Source organism: Crotalus tigris, unplaced genomic scaffold (genome assembly GCF_016545835.1).
Source record: "Crotalus tigris isolate CLP2741 ecotype Arizona unplaced genomic scaffold, ASM1654583v1 scf7180000018806.1695572, whole genome shotgun sequence".
Lineage (NCBI taxonomy): Eukaryota > Metazoa > Chordata > Lepidosauria > Squamata > Viperidae > Crotalus > Crotalus tigris.
Genome location: NW_024097205.1, coordinates 482,990 through 499,205, shown reverse-complemented (window position 1 = coordinate 499,205; position 16,216 = coordinate 482,990). Strand labels below are relative to the sequence as shown.

Here is a 16,216-nt window from a genome sequence, read left to right as displayed (position 1 = left end):
AAATGCATAACAATCAGATATTTTCCTTTGTAGATCTTTCTGGTTGAAAGCTCCCATCTTAAGGAACAACTCCTGAAAGTCCAGATGAAAAATGATTTCCTGGGTAATATTTTCAAAGAGGAGAGAGCAAAGTTACTCTTGGAGGAGGTTGGTGATGCTACAAAGGAATTAGAAAACCTGCACAAAGGGCTACTCCAGAGGAAAAGCAGGTTACAGGTAAGCTTCTTTTAAAAAGTCAGCTGGTAAGAAGAATAATTGTGATTTAACAGTGCAGTAATTGATACATCATCAACTACAATGATTAATATACCATTCAGTTTTTACTTCAGACAGATTGTTATTTTAATGCTGATGTATTCACAGGTCTGTGTTGTGAGTTGGCAGAAAGCATTATTATTATTATTATTATTATTATTATTATTATTATTATTATTATTATTCATGCTCTCAGGACTGGCATGAAATCAGCTTTTTCTCTCTGGCTAGGCTTTGGTATCACAGCATAAAGACTTTGATGCATCCTTCAAGCTTCTGCAAACACAGTTATCTGCTCTCAGAGTCAAGCTAAGTGCAGAAAAAGAACTGCTGCCAGATCTTGTGGGCAAAGAAGCCCGGTTGCAGAGGCTAGAGGTAAGTGGTATCAAAAACCATCCAAAAGAATACCTTTCCAAAATGCGTACTCAACAGGCACAGCCAGCTATGGATGTGATGCATGTCATACAAAACAAAAGCCCCCAAGCTGTCATTTTTGGAGCATAGTCTTAAAGCAGGAAGACTCGTACCTCCTTTCTGGCTCACGTGGCAGCCATTCAGTTTCAAGAATACATGTTAAATTCTTGAAACTGAATGGCTACAGTGTGGGGCAGGAAAAAGTGTGGTTCCTGTAAGGAGGCGTCGACTGGTACAAGAAGCATGTCCATTTCTCTGCTGCAGCACTTTTGCCATTTTGGAACTAAACAGATGTACATCCCTAAATTCCCAGTGACAGAGCTTACTTGGATGTTCTTGAAACAATCAGCTATTCTGTTTAATCTGTCTCAGAAGGTTATGAGTTTGTTGTGAAGCTTAAAGAAAAGAGGAACAGTGTAATTGGCAATGGTGGGATGAAAAAGTAAGATGTACATTAAAGGAATAAACATTTCCTCCAAAATGAGTTTCATTTGCTAGTTCTCACTTGTGTTGCCACCTGTCTGGACATTACAGTTCATGTTTCTGATCCTATCTTGACAAGGGAAGAACCAAGACCCTATAAAATGTGGTATCTTAAAATAAGTGTGTTAAACCAAACCAAACAAGCATAAAATACCCAAACCAATATAGGAAGAGCATGACATAATTAAGATATAATCTCCCCCCCCCCATTGCAAGGTTCTACATTAGGCAAGAAAAACCAAATGTATAGTAGCAACTGTGAGAGGAATCTCGGAGTCCTAGTGGACAATCATTTAAATATGAGCCAGCAGTGTGCTGCAGCTACCAAAAAAGCCAACACAGTGCTAGGCTGCATTAACAGAGGGATAGAATCAAAATCACATGAAGTGTTAATACCACTTTACAATGCTTGGTAAGGCCTCACTTGGAATACTGCATCCAGTTTTGGTCACCACGATGTAAAAAAGATGTTGAGACTCTAGAAAGAGTACAGAGAAGAGCAACAAAGATGATTAGGGGACTGGAGGCTAAAACATATAAGGAATGGTTGCTGGAATTGGGTATGTCTGGTTTAATGAACAGAAGGACGAGGGGGGACATGATAGCCGTGTTCCAATATCTCAGGGACTGCTACAAAGAAGAGAGAATCAAGCTACCGTATATTCCGGCGTACAGTATAAGGCGACCCGGCGTATAAGACGACCCCCGTCTTCGGCGCCGAGTCGCATGCCTAGAAAGTCGTCTTATATGCTGGAAACTACCGTAATTTTTGGCATATAAGACAATTTGACGTATAAGACGACCCCCAACTTCGGCGCCGATTTTACCACTTGCGAAAGTCATCTTATATGCCGGAAAGTACGGTATTCTCCAAGGCGGCTGAGGGTAGGACAAGAAGCAACGGATGGAAACTAACCAAAGAGAGCAGCAACCTAGAACTAAGGAGAAACTTCCTAACAGTTAGAACAATTAACCAGTGGAACAACCTGCCTCCAGAAGTGGTGAATGCTCCAACACTGGAAGTTTTTAAGGAGAAACTGGACAGCCATTTGTCTGAAATGGTATAGGGTTACCTGCCTGAGCAGGGGGTTGGACTTGATGACCTCCAAGGTCCCTTCCAACTTTACTACTACTACTACTACTACTACTACTACTACTACTACTACTATTACTATTATTATTATTATTCCAGTGGTTTATGTTGCAGAGTATATGCTTTGAGTGTAGGTGGTAGATGATTCATTTTTCTGCAGCTCCAGTTAAGAATATAGATTATCAGGATTAGAACTAACTGTTTCTTGTAGATTATCCTGCTGACCCTATCCCTTTGAGATACAACAATGTGCATTTTCAAGCAGGTTCTTGTATTCTTTTAAGATGTTTTCAAGTATGCAATGGTTCCTTGAACAGCATTCTGCATGGCAACTTATTCAAAATGTAATTTTCTTCTACAGAGCGTCCAAGGACACCTGGATGAATGTGCAGTCCAAATGGAAGAAATAGAGAAACTTGTTCAGTCAGACCCAGCACAGATGCATAAAATAAAACAGTGTTTTTCTGACTATCACATACTTAAGAGATCATTGGAGGTAACTCATTTTGGCGAAGGAGTCTCAAAAGATGGCAGCACTCAGCTAATCTTTTCTGGGCTCAGAAGCTAAGCAGAGTCAGGCCTTGTTAGTACTCAAAAGGGAGACATTAAGGGAGCCCCAGAGATACCAAGGAAGACAGTGAGAAATCACTTACTGTTGCTAAGATGACTACATAAATGGGTCCAAGAAGCCACCAGGAACTGAATTTAACTTGGAGGAGTTTTTTCCTATTTTTTTCTTAAACTGCATGATTTTGCCCTGGTGCATGTCTCATTCTCAGACATCCAGGTCATGGTTGTCTCAAAGGTGCTTTTTCAAAAAGCAACTGGACTTTCTTTGTTTTTCCTTGAAGATGTTTCGCTTTCCATCCAATGCAGCAGTTGTTGCACTGGTGCAGCAAGTACTTCTCATGCTTCTTAGATGAGAGCCAAGCAGAAAAACATGTTCATCAGCCCATACAACCTGCATCTTTTCTTATGGCTGATAATGGACCCTTATGACAGGGTTTCTACTCCTCTTGGGATTCCAAACAAGCAGAAGAAAATGTGGGGTAACATCCCAAAATTCATGATAATAATAACAGTTCTGTTCTTTGGTAAACACAAGTAAGTAAAATGGTCCATCTCTACAGGCCCTTGCCTTTCCACCAATCATCATGGAGATGTCACCTTTATGGAGATGTTGCCTCTAGGTCTTCTTTTAGTGATTTTTCAGACATGTTCCAAATAGAGATGAATCATGGGGCCTAGTCCAGGACCCCATTATCCAAGAGATCAGATTGTTGGTGTAAATAATGGGGGAAATAATATTGATTTGATTGATTGATTTAATGTATTAAATTGTATGCCACCCATGACACAATATAGTGAATCTGGGCAGCTGGTTTAATAATACTAATGATGCATCTTGTATTGGCGTTTTTCCATTATAATGCAGAAGGGAACAATGCAATGTTGGGAAGAAATAGGAGCCTATTTTGTACATTTATGTTTATTACATGTTATGTAATATTTGCTATGTGAAGTGATTGCTCTTTTGAATGATAGAGCAATGCTTGCAGTATGTAATTTTATCAATATCAGTCCATTTCCAGAAAGTTATTAAGTGATGGAAGTTTAGTGATAGAAGCTGATGCTATGTGATCTAAGAGTTTCAAATGATGAGTAAATCAAGCTGCTTTTACCAAGGCAAGTTGCCTTTTGATAAAAGTGTAAAGCAAAGAATGACAACTAGAGTTATTTGGTTCTGAGTAATTAAAACAATGAATGTAGAAACACAATAAAAATTAAATAATAATATTATTAGAAGTACAGTATTTCCTTGGCTGCCTAATACATTAGAAAGGGATGCCTAAGGCATTTTTACTTGTGGAGCAAGCACCACTATGTGGCCATATTCAGATCTGCAACTCTAGATGTTTTTGCTAGTGAAGGTAAAATTATGTTAAATAGTCATTCACTTTACTTCAGGGTTTTTTTATTTTTGAGAAATTATTTTTCTTGATAAGAAAACAATTAATAAAATGAAGATAGAGTATGAATCTAGAAGTCATAAAATGTGCAGTATGCTTTCATGCATGCCTGCTTTGGTGGAAGTTGTATTAAGTTCAATAGAATTTGCTTCTAAGGAAACACTGCAGCCTTCAATTAGAGATTGCCCTCACTTACTGCCCTCAAATGGAACTAGCACTCTTGCTAAGTGATATGGTTGGTAAAGTGAAAAATTACATATCAGTGCTTGACTTATGACAGTAGTTCCAGCTGTGATCATTAGCAAATCACCCACAGTTGTTAAATGTGATGTCACATGACCACAACTTGCACCTTCCAGCTGGCTTCATTAACACTGCTGATTAGAAACTAGCTGCGATGGTAATAAATAACAACCATACGACCCTGGGCCCTGTAACCATTGTAAATTCACCCTGATTGCCAAGTGCCCAAAATAATAATCACATGACAGTGATGCTGCAATGGCCACAGTTTCAGCCACCAAACATACCACAAGTCTTTTTCTTCAGTGCCATCACAATTTTGAATGATCGCTGAATAAGTGATGAGTAAACAAGGACTACCTGTATTTTGCTTTTGATAACTTATAACAGGGGTGTCAAACTGCCTCATGGGCCAGATGCGTCATGCCAAAATCGTGCCCATTCCATTACCAGCAATGGAAAAAAAGTTGTGATACGTCGTGATGTTGCGATTTTGACACCCCTGACTTATAGCATCCTCTAGAGTTGTTGTGATGATAAAACAAAAAGTCCTCATTAATATCAACACAACTCTGGCTGAATGATTGTGGAAGATGCTGTAAGACTGGTAAGATCCTGTCTTCATATTGCTATGTTCATTTTAGGGACACATAAGGTGTATTTTGGAAACTGCAAGAAAAGGTTCTACATAATTTTTTGATTCAAAGAAAGAAATCCAATGAGTTCCCTTATAAATGATGATGGGTCTTCCTGTGGTTCTTTGCAGATCATGATTGCACAAAATAAGCAACATATTCAGAAACACTGGGCTTTTAATGACAAATTATCAGATCTCCAACAGTGGCTTACCATGACCAAACAGAAACTGGAATATTACTGTGATGCTACAACTCACAATGCAATTTTGGACTTGGAGGTAAAGAACCTTTCTTCTCTTGTGAGGTTATTAGACTAACTTTCCAATGGGTAGAAATATGAGGATTCAACTGAGGTTTACATTTCACCTACGATTTAGGAATCAGCAAAATATTTGCAAGGTGCCATGTATTATTTTTAGAAAGTACTGTTTTGAACTACACTGTTTTTAAAGGCCATATGAACACTAAAAACAAGAGAAATTGATATGTGTCTGTATTATGGAACTTGAATATGTAGTTCACACAACAGTATAAAAATGGAATCTCCAGATTTAGAGACAATATGCTCCTGAATATCATTGCTAAGAAGCCATATTGTTTGAAGTACATTACCTTTGATTTCTTGCTGGTTGATTCTTGACAGCACATCCGATATCACCAAAGGAAACAAAATGTTAAATTGTTTATCTATGAAGGATATGATGATCTGTATATTGTATATTCTAGCAGGCTGCCAAGATACAAACAAATTACTCTTATTAGAAGCATGAAGTGATACTTCCAAGATTTTTTGGAACTTAGGCAATGACTTAAAGTTGGTCATTCCCCATTGCTAGTTTAAAGGAGATATTGGTCTGATTAAGAAGAGTACTTCTGCTATTCTTAGATATTTTAGATATTCATTTATAATAATGTCGATACATAAGATTCCATTAATAATATTTGACAGCTTTTCATAGTAAATGACAAAGATCCTACTCTGGATATGTACTTTGTCTTTCATTTATATTAATGAAACAAACATTATAAATGTTAACAAAATTTAAATTGACTCAGAGCTAAATATGCAAATATAACGATGATCTTAAGCATTCATTCTCATGTATCATGTACATTGATGTGAATTTCATGGTGCTCTCTGAGCTTGGTGGTTTTCTTGCAGATGTATCATTACCAAGCTAATCATTACCTAGTTTGGTAAAGAAACACCTGCGTTTGAAAGCCACCAAGCTCAGTTCAATTGTGAACTGCAAATATTCTCTTCCATTGGTACATTGATGTGTTTGTATCTTGTGCCTTTTAGAGATTGCAAACTGAGTTTCCAGGTAGAGAGATCCAGTTACATCTCATTGAAGCCCATGGGCATTTGGTTATAAAAGACACTTCTGCAGAGGGAGCTGTGACTATCCAGGCTGAAGTAAAGAAGTTGAAGGACTCATTCAAGTTTCTTGAAAACCTGATGTCACAGTAAGAGGTTTTTGCACTTTTCTTTCAGGGTTTTTTTGTGCTGAAAGATAGCTGGCTGGTGAAAAGAAAAAGTAGGGGGATGGGGGATTTCCATCAAGAATAGCAATGACTATAATGTCATTTTCTTCTTGTTTAATATTTAAAAGGTACGTGCAATTGTTTTCCAGATTGTGGCTGTACTAAATACAGTCTACAATTTAGAAGGTTGTTTATTATTTATTTATTACATTTCTATCCTGCTGCACTCCCACTAGACTCTTGAGCAGTGTTAAGAGTACAAACATTAAAATATCAGAATTACTAAAATCCATGAACAGAAAACACATCAAACAAAAATCAAAAAGTTCAAAACCTCCAAACCAGTAGAAATGAAGAGGATCAAGCTCCAAATACCGTATTCTCCAAAGAACTTTGTTTTCAACTGCTTAGGGAAGGCAGGGCTAATCTAATATGCCGAGGGAGCCCATTCCAGAGGACTGGCATTGCTACCAAAAAGGAGCTCCTTTGTGGCTCATTCCCCCACACCTCCCAACATGGGGTATCATCAGTTGCTTTTCCCAGTAAGAACCAATACATTAGACCAGTTTTAGTGGGTAATACCATCCTGAAAATAACTTGGTTCCAAGCCATAAACAACTTTATAAATTAGAACACCAGTATATTAAATTGCACCTGGACATCTACAGAGAGTCAGTGCAGGCCCATACAATGGGTATAATATGCTTTGCCCGATGAATATCAGATAATGCACAGGCCATTGCAACTGTGATTAACTGAAACTTCCAGATGGTGACTAAATAATGGTATTTAGAGTTACTGCAATAGTCTTAACTGGGGACGAGGACAGGAGTCACTACTAGCCAGATTTTCTCATACTTGGTATGGTCACAACCAGCATACCAGATGAAGCTAAAGAAAGCACCCACTTCTGATCTAATGTTACTAAGAAGGTTGCCCAAGTCATGGGTCTGTTCCTTCAGAATTAGTACTTTTCCATCAAGAGTCACCACTGGAACCATCTGAGCATCCTGATGAACAAACTCTGTCTTGCTAGGATTCAGTTTAAGGTTGTTCTGTCCCATCCAGAACTTCAGAATCTCCAGACCACAGGACAGTACAGACTAGAGATGAATATCATCACTTGAATGGATAGATAACCTCACCCAGTGATTTCTTGGAGATACTGAACAATAGTGTGGAGACGACCGATCTCAGTGGCTCCCCACAAGGGAACAGCCACCCAGAATCACTGTAAAAAAGTGTCCCCAGTCCCCAACCCTTGAAGATGCTCCAGAAAGATACCACAATTGATGGTACTGAAAGCTGCAGAAATATTTGATAGGCTCAAAGCACATGCATTAACCCTATTCAGATCCCAGTAGGGCTCATCTCTTACCGTGCCTTGGCTTAAGTAATAACCAATATCTTCAAGTAAGCCAGAAACAATGCAACTCACAGAGCACAGTGTTACATAAACCTACCAAAGCATGTCCATCATTGCCTATGCTTCTGCTTTCTGGATCAGCTGAAACTTCAGATGATCTTTGAGGGCAGTCCTGTGTGGAATGTATTGTAGTAATCAGACCATGAGCTGATCAGGGCATGAGTGACTTATCTGAAAGGCAGATACATATAAGCATATTATGCTATACACTTAAGTTGTGAAATCTTTTGATTTGTGTTCTCATGTTGTTGAAATACAATCTGATCATAATTTTTTGTTAATGGTTTGTTTCTTTTTTGGCTTAGCCTAAATCAGATGTGTCCAACCCGCAGCCCACATGGGCCACATGTGTTCCTAGACAGCTTGTAATGCGGCCCTATAAGTTATAATAAAAAATATTAAAAATAAAGGAAGTTTGTTATTTTAAATCCATGAACTAAATTATATATTTTATATGTGGCACAAGACAATTCCTCTTCATTCCTCTTCATTCATTGTGGCCCAGGCAAGTCAAAAGGTTGGATAGCCATGTCTTAAATGATCCCTCCCTTTATAGCTTACTGTTTTGTGAGACCACTCTGAATTGTTCAGTAAACTATAGTTAAAAACCCTGGCTTAGTGATATACGTGAAGCAAAGCACAGAGTCAGTATATTTACAAATGTTGTCCGTACTACATTAGGAATCCTCCCCTCTTTGGTTGCTCTGTTGCTAATTTTAGTCTCTTTCATTCCAAATAGGACAGCAGTTGATGTGAGTAAGAAGATAGCTTGTATAGACAGCAGGCGAATGGAAAAGGTGGCTGTTTCTGAGCACTTACGGGTGAGAAAACCAGATAGGCTAATTAATGAAATACAGGTAGTCCTTAACTTACAGCAGTTCATTTAATGACCGTTCAAAGTTACAATGGCACTGGAAAAAGTGATTTATGACTGTTTTTCACACCATTGCAGCATCGCCATGGTCACAGAGTCTTGGACTTCAAGAGAGCTAATTTCAATAAACTTAGAGGGAGCTTGGGAAGGATTCCATGGATGAGAATCCTCAAGGGGAAAACAACTCAAGAAGCTTGGGAAACTTTAAAAAATGAGATAATAAAAGCACAGTCTAGCACAATACCAACAAAGAGGAAAAACAACAGCTCTCAAAAGAAACCAGCATGGCTGCATAAAGAACTCTCTGACAAATTGAAAAAGGACAAGTATAGAAAGTGGAAAGAGGGGAACATATCTAAGTCAGAATATTAGCAAATAGCCCGAGCCTGCAAAGATGAAGTGAAGAAAGCCAAGGCTCAAAATGAACTAAGGCTTGCGACCAAAGTCAAAAATAACAAAAAAAGCTTCTTTCAACATGTAAAAAACAAGAAAAAAGTGAAGGAAATGATTGGTCCATTAGTGGGTGGAAGTGGCAAGAAGGTGACAAGCAACAGGGAGAAAGCAGAACTATTTAACTTGTTTTTTGCATCTGTCTTTACACAAAGGGAAAAAACAGACCAACCTATCAAAAATAGTGCCATAAAAAACAAAATAGAAATACAAGTTAAGATAGGCAAGAAAATGGTAAGTGAGCACCTGTCCAGCCTAGATGAGTTCAAATCGCCAGGACCAGATGGATTACATCCCAGAGTTCTCAAGGAACTGGCAGATGTGATATCGGAGCCACTGAACTATATTTTTCAAAGATCCTGGAACACAGGGGAACTACCAGAGGACTGGAAAAGAGCTGATGTAGTTCCCATCCTCAAAAAAGGAAAAAAAATGGATCCAGGAAATTACAGACCTATCAGCCTGACCTCAATACCTGGGAAGATCCTGGAAAAGATAATCAAACAACGAATCAACGAACACCTAGAGGCAAACAAAGTCATTACTAAAAGCCAACATGGGTTTGTCAAAAATAGATCATGCCAGACAAATCTTATTGCATTCTTTGACCAAGTGACAAAATTAGTGGATCAGAGGAATGCTGTGGACATAATTTACTTGGACTTCAGTAAGGCATTTGATAAAGTAGATCACAACCTACTACTTGATAAGATAGAAAAATGTGGGGTAGACAGAATCACCACCAGATGGATCCGTAGCTGGCTGACCGGCAGTACTCAGCGAGTGGTCCTCAATGAAACTGCATCTATATGGAGGGAAGTGTGTAGTGGGGTGCCCCAGGGCTCTGTTCTGGGCCCAGTACTCTTCAACATCTTCATCAACAATTTGGATGAAGGGATATATGGGGAACTCATCAAATTTGCAGATGACACCAAGCTGGCAGGAATAGCCAACACTCCAGAAGACAGGCTTAAGATACAGAAGGATCTGGACAGACTTGAGCACTGGGCACTAACTAACAAAATGAAATTCAATGGTGAAAAAAGCAAGGTTCTACATTTAGGCAAGAAAAACCAAATGCACAAGTACAGCATAGGTGGCACCATGCTCAATAGTAGTAACTGTGAGAGGGACCTCGGAGTCCTAGTAGACAATCACCTAAATATGAGCCAGCAGTGTGCTGCAGCAGCCAAAAAGGCCAACACAATGCTAGGCTGCATTAACAGAGGGATAGAATCAAGATCATGTGAAGTATTAATACCACTCTTCGATGCCTTGGTAAGGCCACACTTGGAATACTGCATCCAGTTTTGTAAAAAAGATATTGAGACTCTAGAAAGAGTACAGAGAAGAGCAACAAAGATGATTAGGGGACTGGAGACTAAAACATATAAGGAACGATTGCTGGAATTGGGTATGTCTAGTTTAACGAAGAGAAGGACAAGGGGGGACATGATAGCAGTGTTCCAATATCTCAGGGGCTGCCATAAAGAAGAGGGAATCAAGCTATTTTCCAAAGCACCTGAAGGCAGGACAAGAAGCAACGGGTGGAAACTAATCAAGGAGAGAAGCAACCTAGAACTAAGGAGAAACTTCCTGACAGTGAGAACAATTAATCAGTGGAACAGCCTGCCTCCAGAAGCAGTAAATGCTCCAACACTGGAAGTTTTTAAGAAGAGACTGGACAGCCATTTGTCCGAAATGGTGTAGGGTTTCCTGCCTGAGCAGGGGGTTGGACTAGATGACCTCCAAGGTCCCTTCCAACTTTACTACTATTACTATTACCTGGCGGATGCCTGGCAACTGATTCATATTTATAACGGTTGCAATGTCCCGGGGTCATGTGATCGCCTATTGCGACCTTTTGACAAGCAAAGTCAATGGGGAAACCAGATTCACTTAACAACCATTTTACTAATTTAACAACTGCAGTGATTCATTTAACAACTGCAGCAAGAAAGGTCTTAAAATGGGGCAAAATTCACTTGACAAATGTCTTGCTTAGCAACAGAAATTTTGGGCTCAATTGTGGTCGTAAGTGGAGGACTACCTGCATCTTTATTATATAAAGTTTTAATTGGAATGACCTTCTCATATTGGTAATGAGAGCTATTTAAGGTGTTAGTGTATCCTAGTTGAACTGGTTAATGCCTTGTTTGAATAGAACAATTTCTTTCCTTTATCCACATATCTACCACACATTCAGTAATAAAAGCACATGGCCTAAAAAATAAATATTTTGTACTACTAATATAATTATTTCTAACCATCACAGAAAAACTACAAAACTGCAGCAGTTTTTTTAATTGGTAGCAGTGGTGGGATTCAAATTTGTGAACAACCTGTTCTCTGTGTGGATGCTGCTTCTGGAAGTCCATTCTGGGCCTGGGCAACAAAAAATTAGCTACCGGTTCTGGCGAAGTGGTGCAAACCGGATGAATCCCACCACTGATTGGTAGTATTTCCAAAGGTCATATGAAATACATTTTGCCAATTTCCTGAATAGTAACAGGAGTGGATGAGTTCTTTGTCAAAATATCCTGAGAAGGCGGTACTTTGAGATTTATTTATCAAAGTATTATCAAAGTATAATCTGTCTTATCATTACAAAACTGGTAGGGTTTTTTTTTCAGATAGCCTCTTCTCATTGGACTTGATTTGTAATAACACATTGTTAGTTCTTTGTTTTCAGTCTTTGCATATTTGCAATGGATAAACAGCTTTTCTTCCAGTAGTTCTGCAGCTGCTGGTCCTGATTGCTCAGTCAGCAATCCTGAGTACTATAACCCATTTGTCATCAGACATGCAGGAACTCTAATAGTCCTTGTTGACCCAGGTGACAAGCTATCCAGTATGGGCTTCTGTAAATTACATCTCAGCAGATTGTTTATGGGAGAAACAGTCTTTATCCAGCTCATGTGATGAGACCTGTCCAATATAAGTTGAATCTCTGACATAACTTTCATCTTCCTCAGAGCACAAAAGTCCCACAACCAAATCAAAGTAGCCCCACAACCTCTTCACAGTAGTGCCTAACTATTATTATTACATCTTGCATGCCACCGGGTCCTTACCCCTGGTTTACGTTTTGCAGTCTCAAATGTAACTATAGCAAATTATTTAATAAGAGTTATTTAGCAATGCAAGTTTGTATATATCCTAGGATGGTACTTTAAATCTTTCAGAAAAATCTGTCATTTCTCCTTCCCCTAATTCAATCTAACAATCAGTGTGAAATAATTCCTGTCTCTTGTGCACTCTAACAAAACCATTTACTTTCAGAAACTTTATGTATATATGAAAGAGATGTTTTATTTTCTTGTTTGCACTGACATTATGTCTTTTTCTTTGTTTTCTACAATTCAGAGGAAAATGGCTAAGGGGGAAGATACCAATGAACTCCAACTTATTAAGAACTTTGAACAATGGTTGCAAAGAGAAAACAACAAACTATCCAAAATTCTTGCCTTGAATCCATCAAACAGTGAAGAGGTCAAGGCAAGATATAGCAAGCTAAAGGTTTGTTCAACTCTAGCATTCCAGATTAACCTTGCATTTTGGTACCATGTTGTTAAATATGTTTATGAATTCAGTTTTGACTATTGGACTAGTTAGAAGTATATTTTCACAGTTCTGTACAGGAGTTTTTTCTATTTCTTCTTAAAGATGCCAAAACTGAACTTAGGCTCTTCTGCAAGCAAATTTCAGTAGCCTCCTTAGAAACTCTGATTAGTGAAACTTCCAAACCTCAGTGTAGGTTGGGGGTGGGGAGGAGATCTTGAAGCCAATTGCTCCTGAGCTTTAACTTCCAGTCATATAAGTAGAGTTGCTAAAGTATAGTTTAGTGACAATCAGAAAAACAAGTTCCCCATCTCTGATTTAAGACTTTAAAGATCAAAACAATATTTTCAAATTTCCTAGAAACAATTGGAGACAATAAGGTAATTCCAAGAATTGTGTGAAATGGTCTATTTGTTGGAGTTTTTTGTTGCTGTCTGAGCTCGGCTGTTTGCTTGCAGATGTTTCATTATCAACTGGTTATCATCATCAGTGTGAGTGAGTGTTGGGTTTGCTCTCTGTTTATATCGCCTTGTTCTGCTTGCGTTGGTGGGAGTGTGATTTTCTCCTTGGTTGTTGCTTGATTAGAATTATTTTCTGCTTCATTGTTTGTCTGGGATTAATCCTTGTTTATCTGGGTGTTGGCTGCTAATGATGATGTGTTCTGGTCTTTTTTTTCATTCTTAGATTTTTATTGGATCCTTTGAATAGTTGTAAATTTTGTTTATATGTATCTATTGATGGGTGAATTGATGGCAATAAAATGCATTGTTGGGGAGAAAAACAAATTGTGGCTATAGGCAAGCACATAATTATAATCCAAATAGACCAATGAATCTGTGATCCGAATTTTCCTTTGTCAAAATGGCATAACTTGTGAACAACATAAAGCGGACATGACTCATTCATAGATCTCATCCCCTGATCAACACAGATCCAAGAGTACCTCAAAGTCTATATTTTAAAGTAATTGAAAGTCTGATAAATACTAAACATGAAGTACCAAGCCAGGGAATGACATTGTATTATATGTTTATGCTTTAACATATTTGTGAAATTGATAATCCTGTTACAAATTTTTCTGTTTGAAAATACTTCGGAAATTCCTCCAATATGTGCTGCTACTGGAAGCTATCTGTCAGCTGCCACTTTATGTTTGCTTACACTTCACTGATATGCAGTGAGGGTCTGCCATGAACTATGGAGAAGGCGGACAAAGGGGGGGCATGCTTGGGAAATTGAAAGTAGATGCTATACCATGGAGAAGCTGCTTCAAGGTCACCCAGATGGAAGAAGGAGGGAGTGGCATACCAGAGCACAACTGAACTATTAAGAAAACAGCTTGCAAGAATTTAATTGGTACCCTTGATGTAGGAAATGAAAGTTAAGGAGGGGAAAGTATAACACAGCTATTTTGGCACACAAATCTCAGTTCTGGCTATGTGTTACTGCAATATGCTTGATCTCTAATAAAAATATACCTTTCTCAGCAAATAGAGCCAAGAATTATTTTCTAATTAGAAGTTTAAGTTTGTGGCACATCTGACACTATCCATAAGTACGTATATCATTTTTAAAGTTGGCAGAGCTCTATTCATTCCCTCTATCAAGCTTTTCAAGTTGATACCTCTTTTCCCTCTAGGAGCTTCAGCTTAGAGTCCCTGAAGGTCAATATCATTTTGAAGAACTTCTTCATCTTCAACCAGCTGGCCAGAACTGGGATGAACTAGAGGAGTTGCGTTACCAATGGATGCTCTACAAGTCCAAACTGAAGGACTCCAATAACACATTGGTAAGTCTTAACATCTGGGGGCAGTTAGAAGCAGTGTGATTATGAATTTCTTCAGATTATTCTGTACATTCTTAAATTTTATTTTAAAATTATTCTATACCCTGCCTCCTGCCCAACTATGTTTAATATAAATCTGGTCAGTCCAGCCAAAAATTGTCTAGGATCAAATATTACAGAAAATACAAAACAGTTCATCTCATAGTGATTATGGAAAATCCTTAGCAGCTTTAAAATAGCGAAACAGCAAATAGCTTTTTTATGAAAAAAATCTACCATGTTTCTTCCCCCCAAAAATTTACTCTTATTTTGATTGTTTAATGTTATGAATACACATTAGATAGCTGCCATTAAAGACAGTAGTATCTATACTTTCCAGTGGAAGGGTGGAAAATTCATGTCCCTCCAATAGTTGTTAATACTGTAGCACTCAGTGGTTCCAGCCGGCATGGGCAGTTGTGAAAAATATTAATTTGCAACACCTGGAGGGACACATGATTGAATATGATTTGTGTAACATTTCTACGTTAGTATACTAAATTTATTTCATTGGCTTTTCCTTGTAAAACTAGAGAAATTCTGGCATGTTACTATGTCTTGTTATTTTATACATGTCATTTGGAAAGAGAGGAAAAAGAGATGCCGAGTATATATTCTATGGGACTTTTATTTAGTGTTCTCAGACTCAGCACCATTCAGCTTTTCGGAATTCTAAACTTGGATTTCTCAGCCAGTTTTGCCTTTGGCTAGTCTGGTTCTAATCTTTGCTTTCTGATATTTAGAAAGTAGAACTTATTTTATTAGATGCAGAGTATTTTGTTCTTCTCAATACCCACATGTTTGAATTAAACGTATTTTAAAAATGGAAAAAATGTGCCTAATAAGATAATACCAAGAAAAGTTAATGTGTTTAATGTTTTATGGGTGTATATTTTTTTATCCATCTATCCTCCTGCAAAGTAAGATCATATCAGTAGGGGTCAGTAATAGCTAAGTTTTTTCTGCCTTAAGCTGATATCTGATTTAAATTGTTAAGAAACTAAACGATTTAGAATTTAAATGGTATGTACTATAAAACTCATTAGATAAAAATTGCCTGCTCTTCTAAGTTGTCCGAATGAAGACAGTTTTTCAAACAGTATTCAACGCTGTGTTGCACTTTAAATAGGAACATTCTTTATTAATGCTTTAAAATTGTATCTTTTTAAACAGATGACAAGCTATTTCAAAGAACCAAACCTATTCAGAAAGGTAAGGCTGTTTTTGTCCACAAGAAAAAAGTAGGAGGGATGTGTATGTGTATATACATACATACATATACATATCCTTTAGTGACTCGTGAAGTAAAATTATTGTGTTATGGAGAATATAATTGTGGAATTATTTCTTTAAAACCATCAGTTAGATGGCCATTATCTTTTGGTTTAGGTAATTACAGGTAATACAAATATTTCTTGATCAATGTTTCCAAAGTTGAAAAAGAGAGATGTTCTTGATAAAGACAGAATAATAAGAGCTATGGGAGATGTTGGGGGTTT

General features: G+C 37.8%; 1 protein-coding gene across 5 annotated transcripts in view; it reads left to right on the top strand.

The window, feature by feature from the left end:
* SYNE3 (spectrin repeat containing nuclear envelope family member 3) overlaps positions 1 to 16,216 on the top strand; it is a 76,682-nt gene that overhangs the window by 40,730 nt on the left and 19,736 nt on the right. For 4 of the 5 annotated variants that reach the window (XM_039356188.1, XM_039356186.1, XM_039356189.1 and 1 more), the window contains 9 exons: positions 34 to 216; positions 487 to 630; positions 2,607 to 2,741; positions 5,225 to 5,374; positions 6,400 to 6,563; positions 8,747 to 8,828; positions 12,698 to 12,850; positions 14,532 to 14,681; positions 15,891 to 15,929. In XM_039356188.1, the coding sequence (XP_039212122.1) occupies positions 34 to 216; positions 487 to 630; positions 2,607 to 2,741; positions 5,225 to 5,374; positions 6,400 to 6,563; positions 8,747 to 8,828; positions 12,698 to 12,850; positions 14,532 to 14,681; positions 15,891 to 15,929 (1,200 nt within the window). Of the gene's footprint in view, positions 1 to 33; positions 217 to 486; positions 631 to 2,606; positions 2,742 to 5,224; positions 5,375 to 6,399; positions 6,571 to 8,746; positions 8,829 to 12,697; positions 12,851 to 14,531; positions 14,682 to 15,890; positions 15,930 to 16,216 lie in introns of those variants that run through there. The other variant, XR_005558262.1, reaches the window with a different exon arrangement.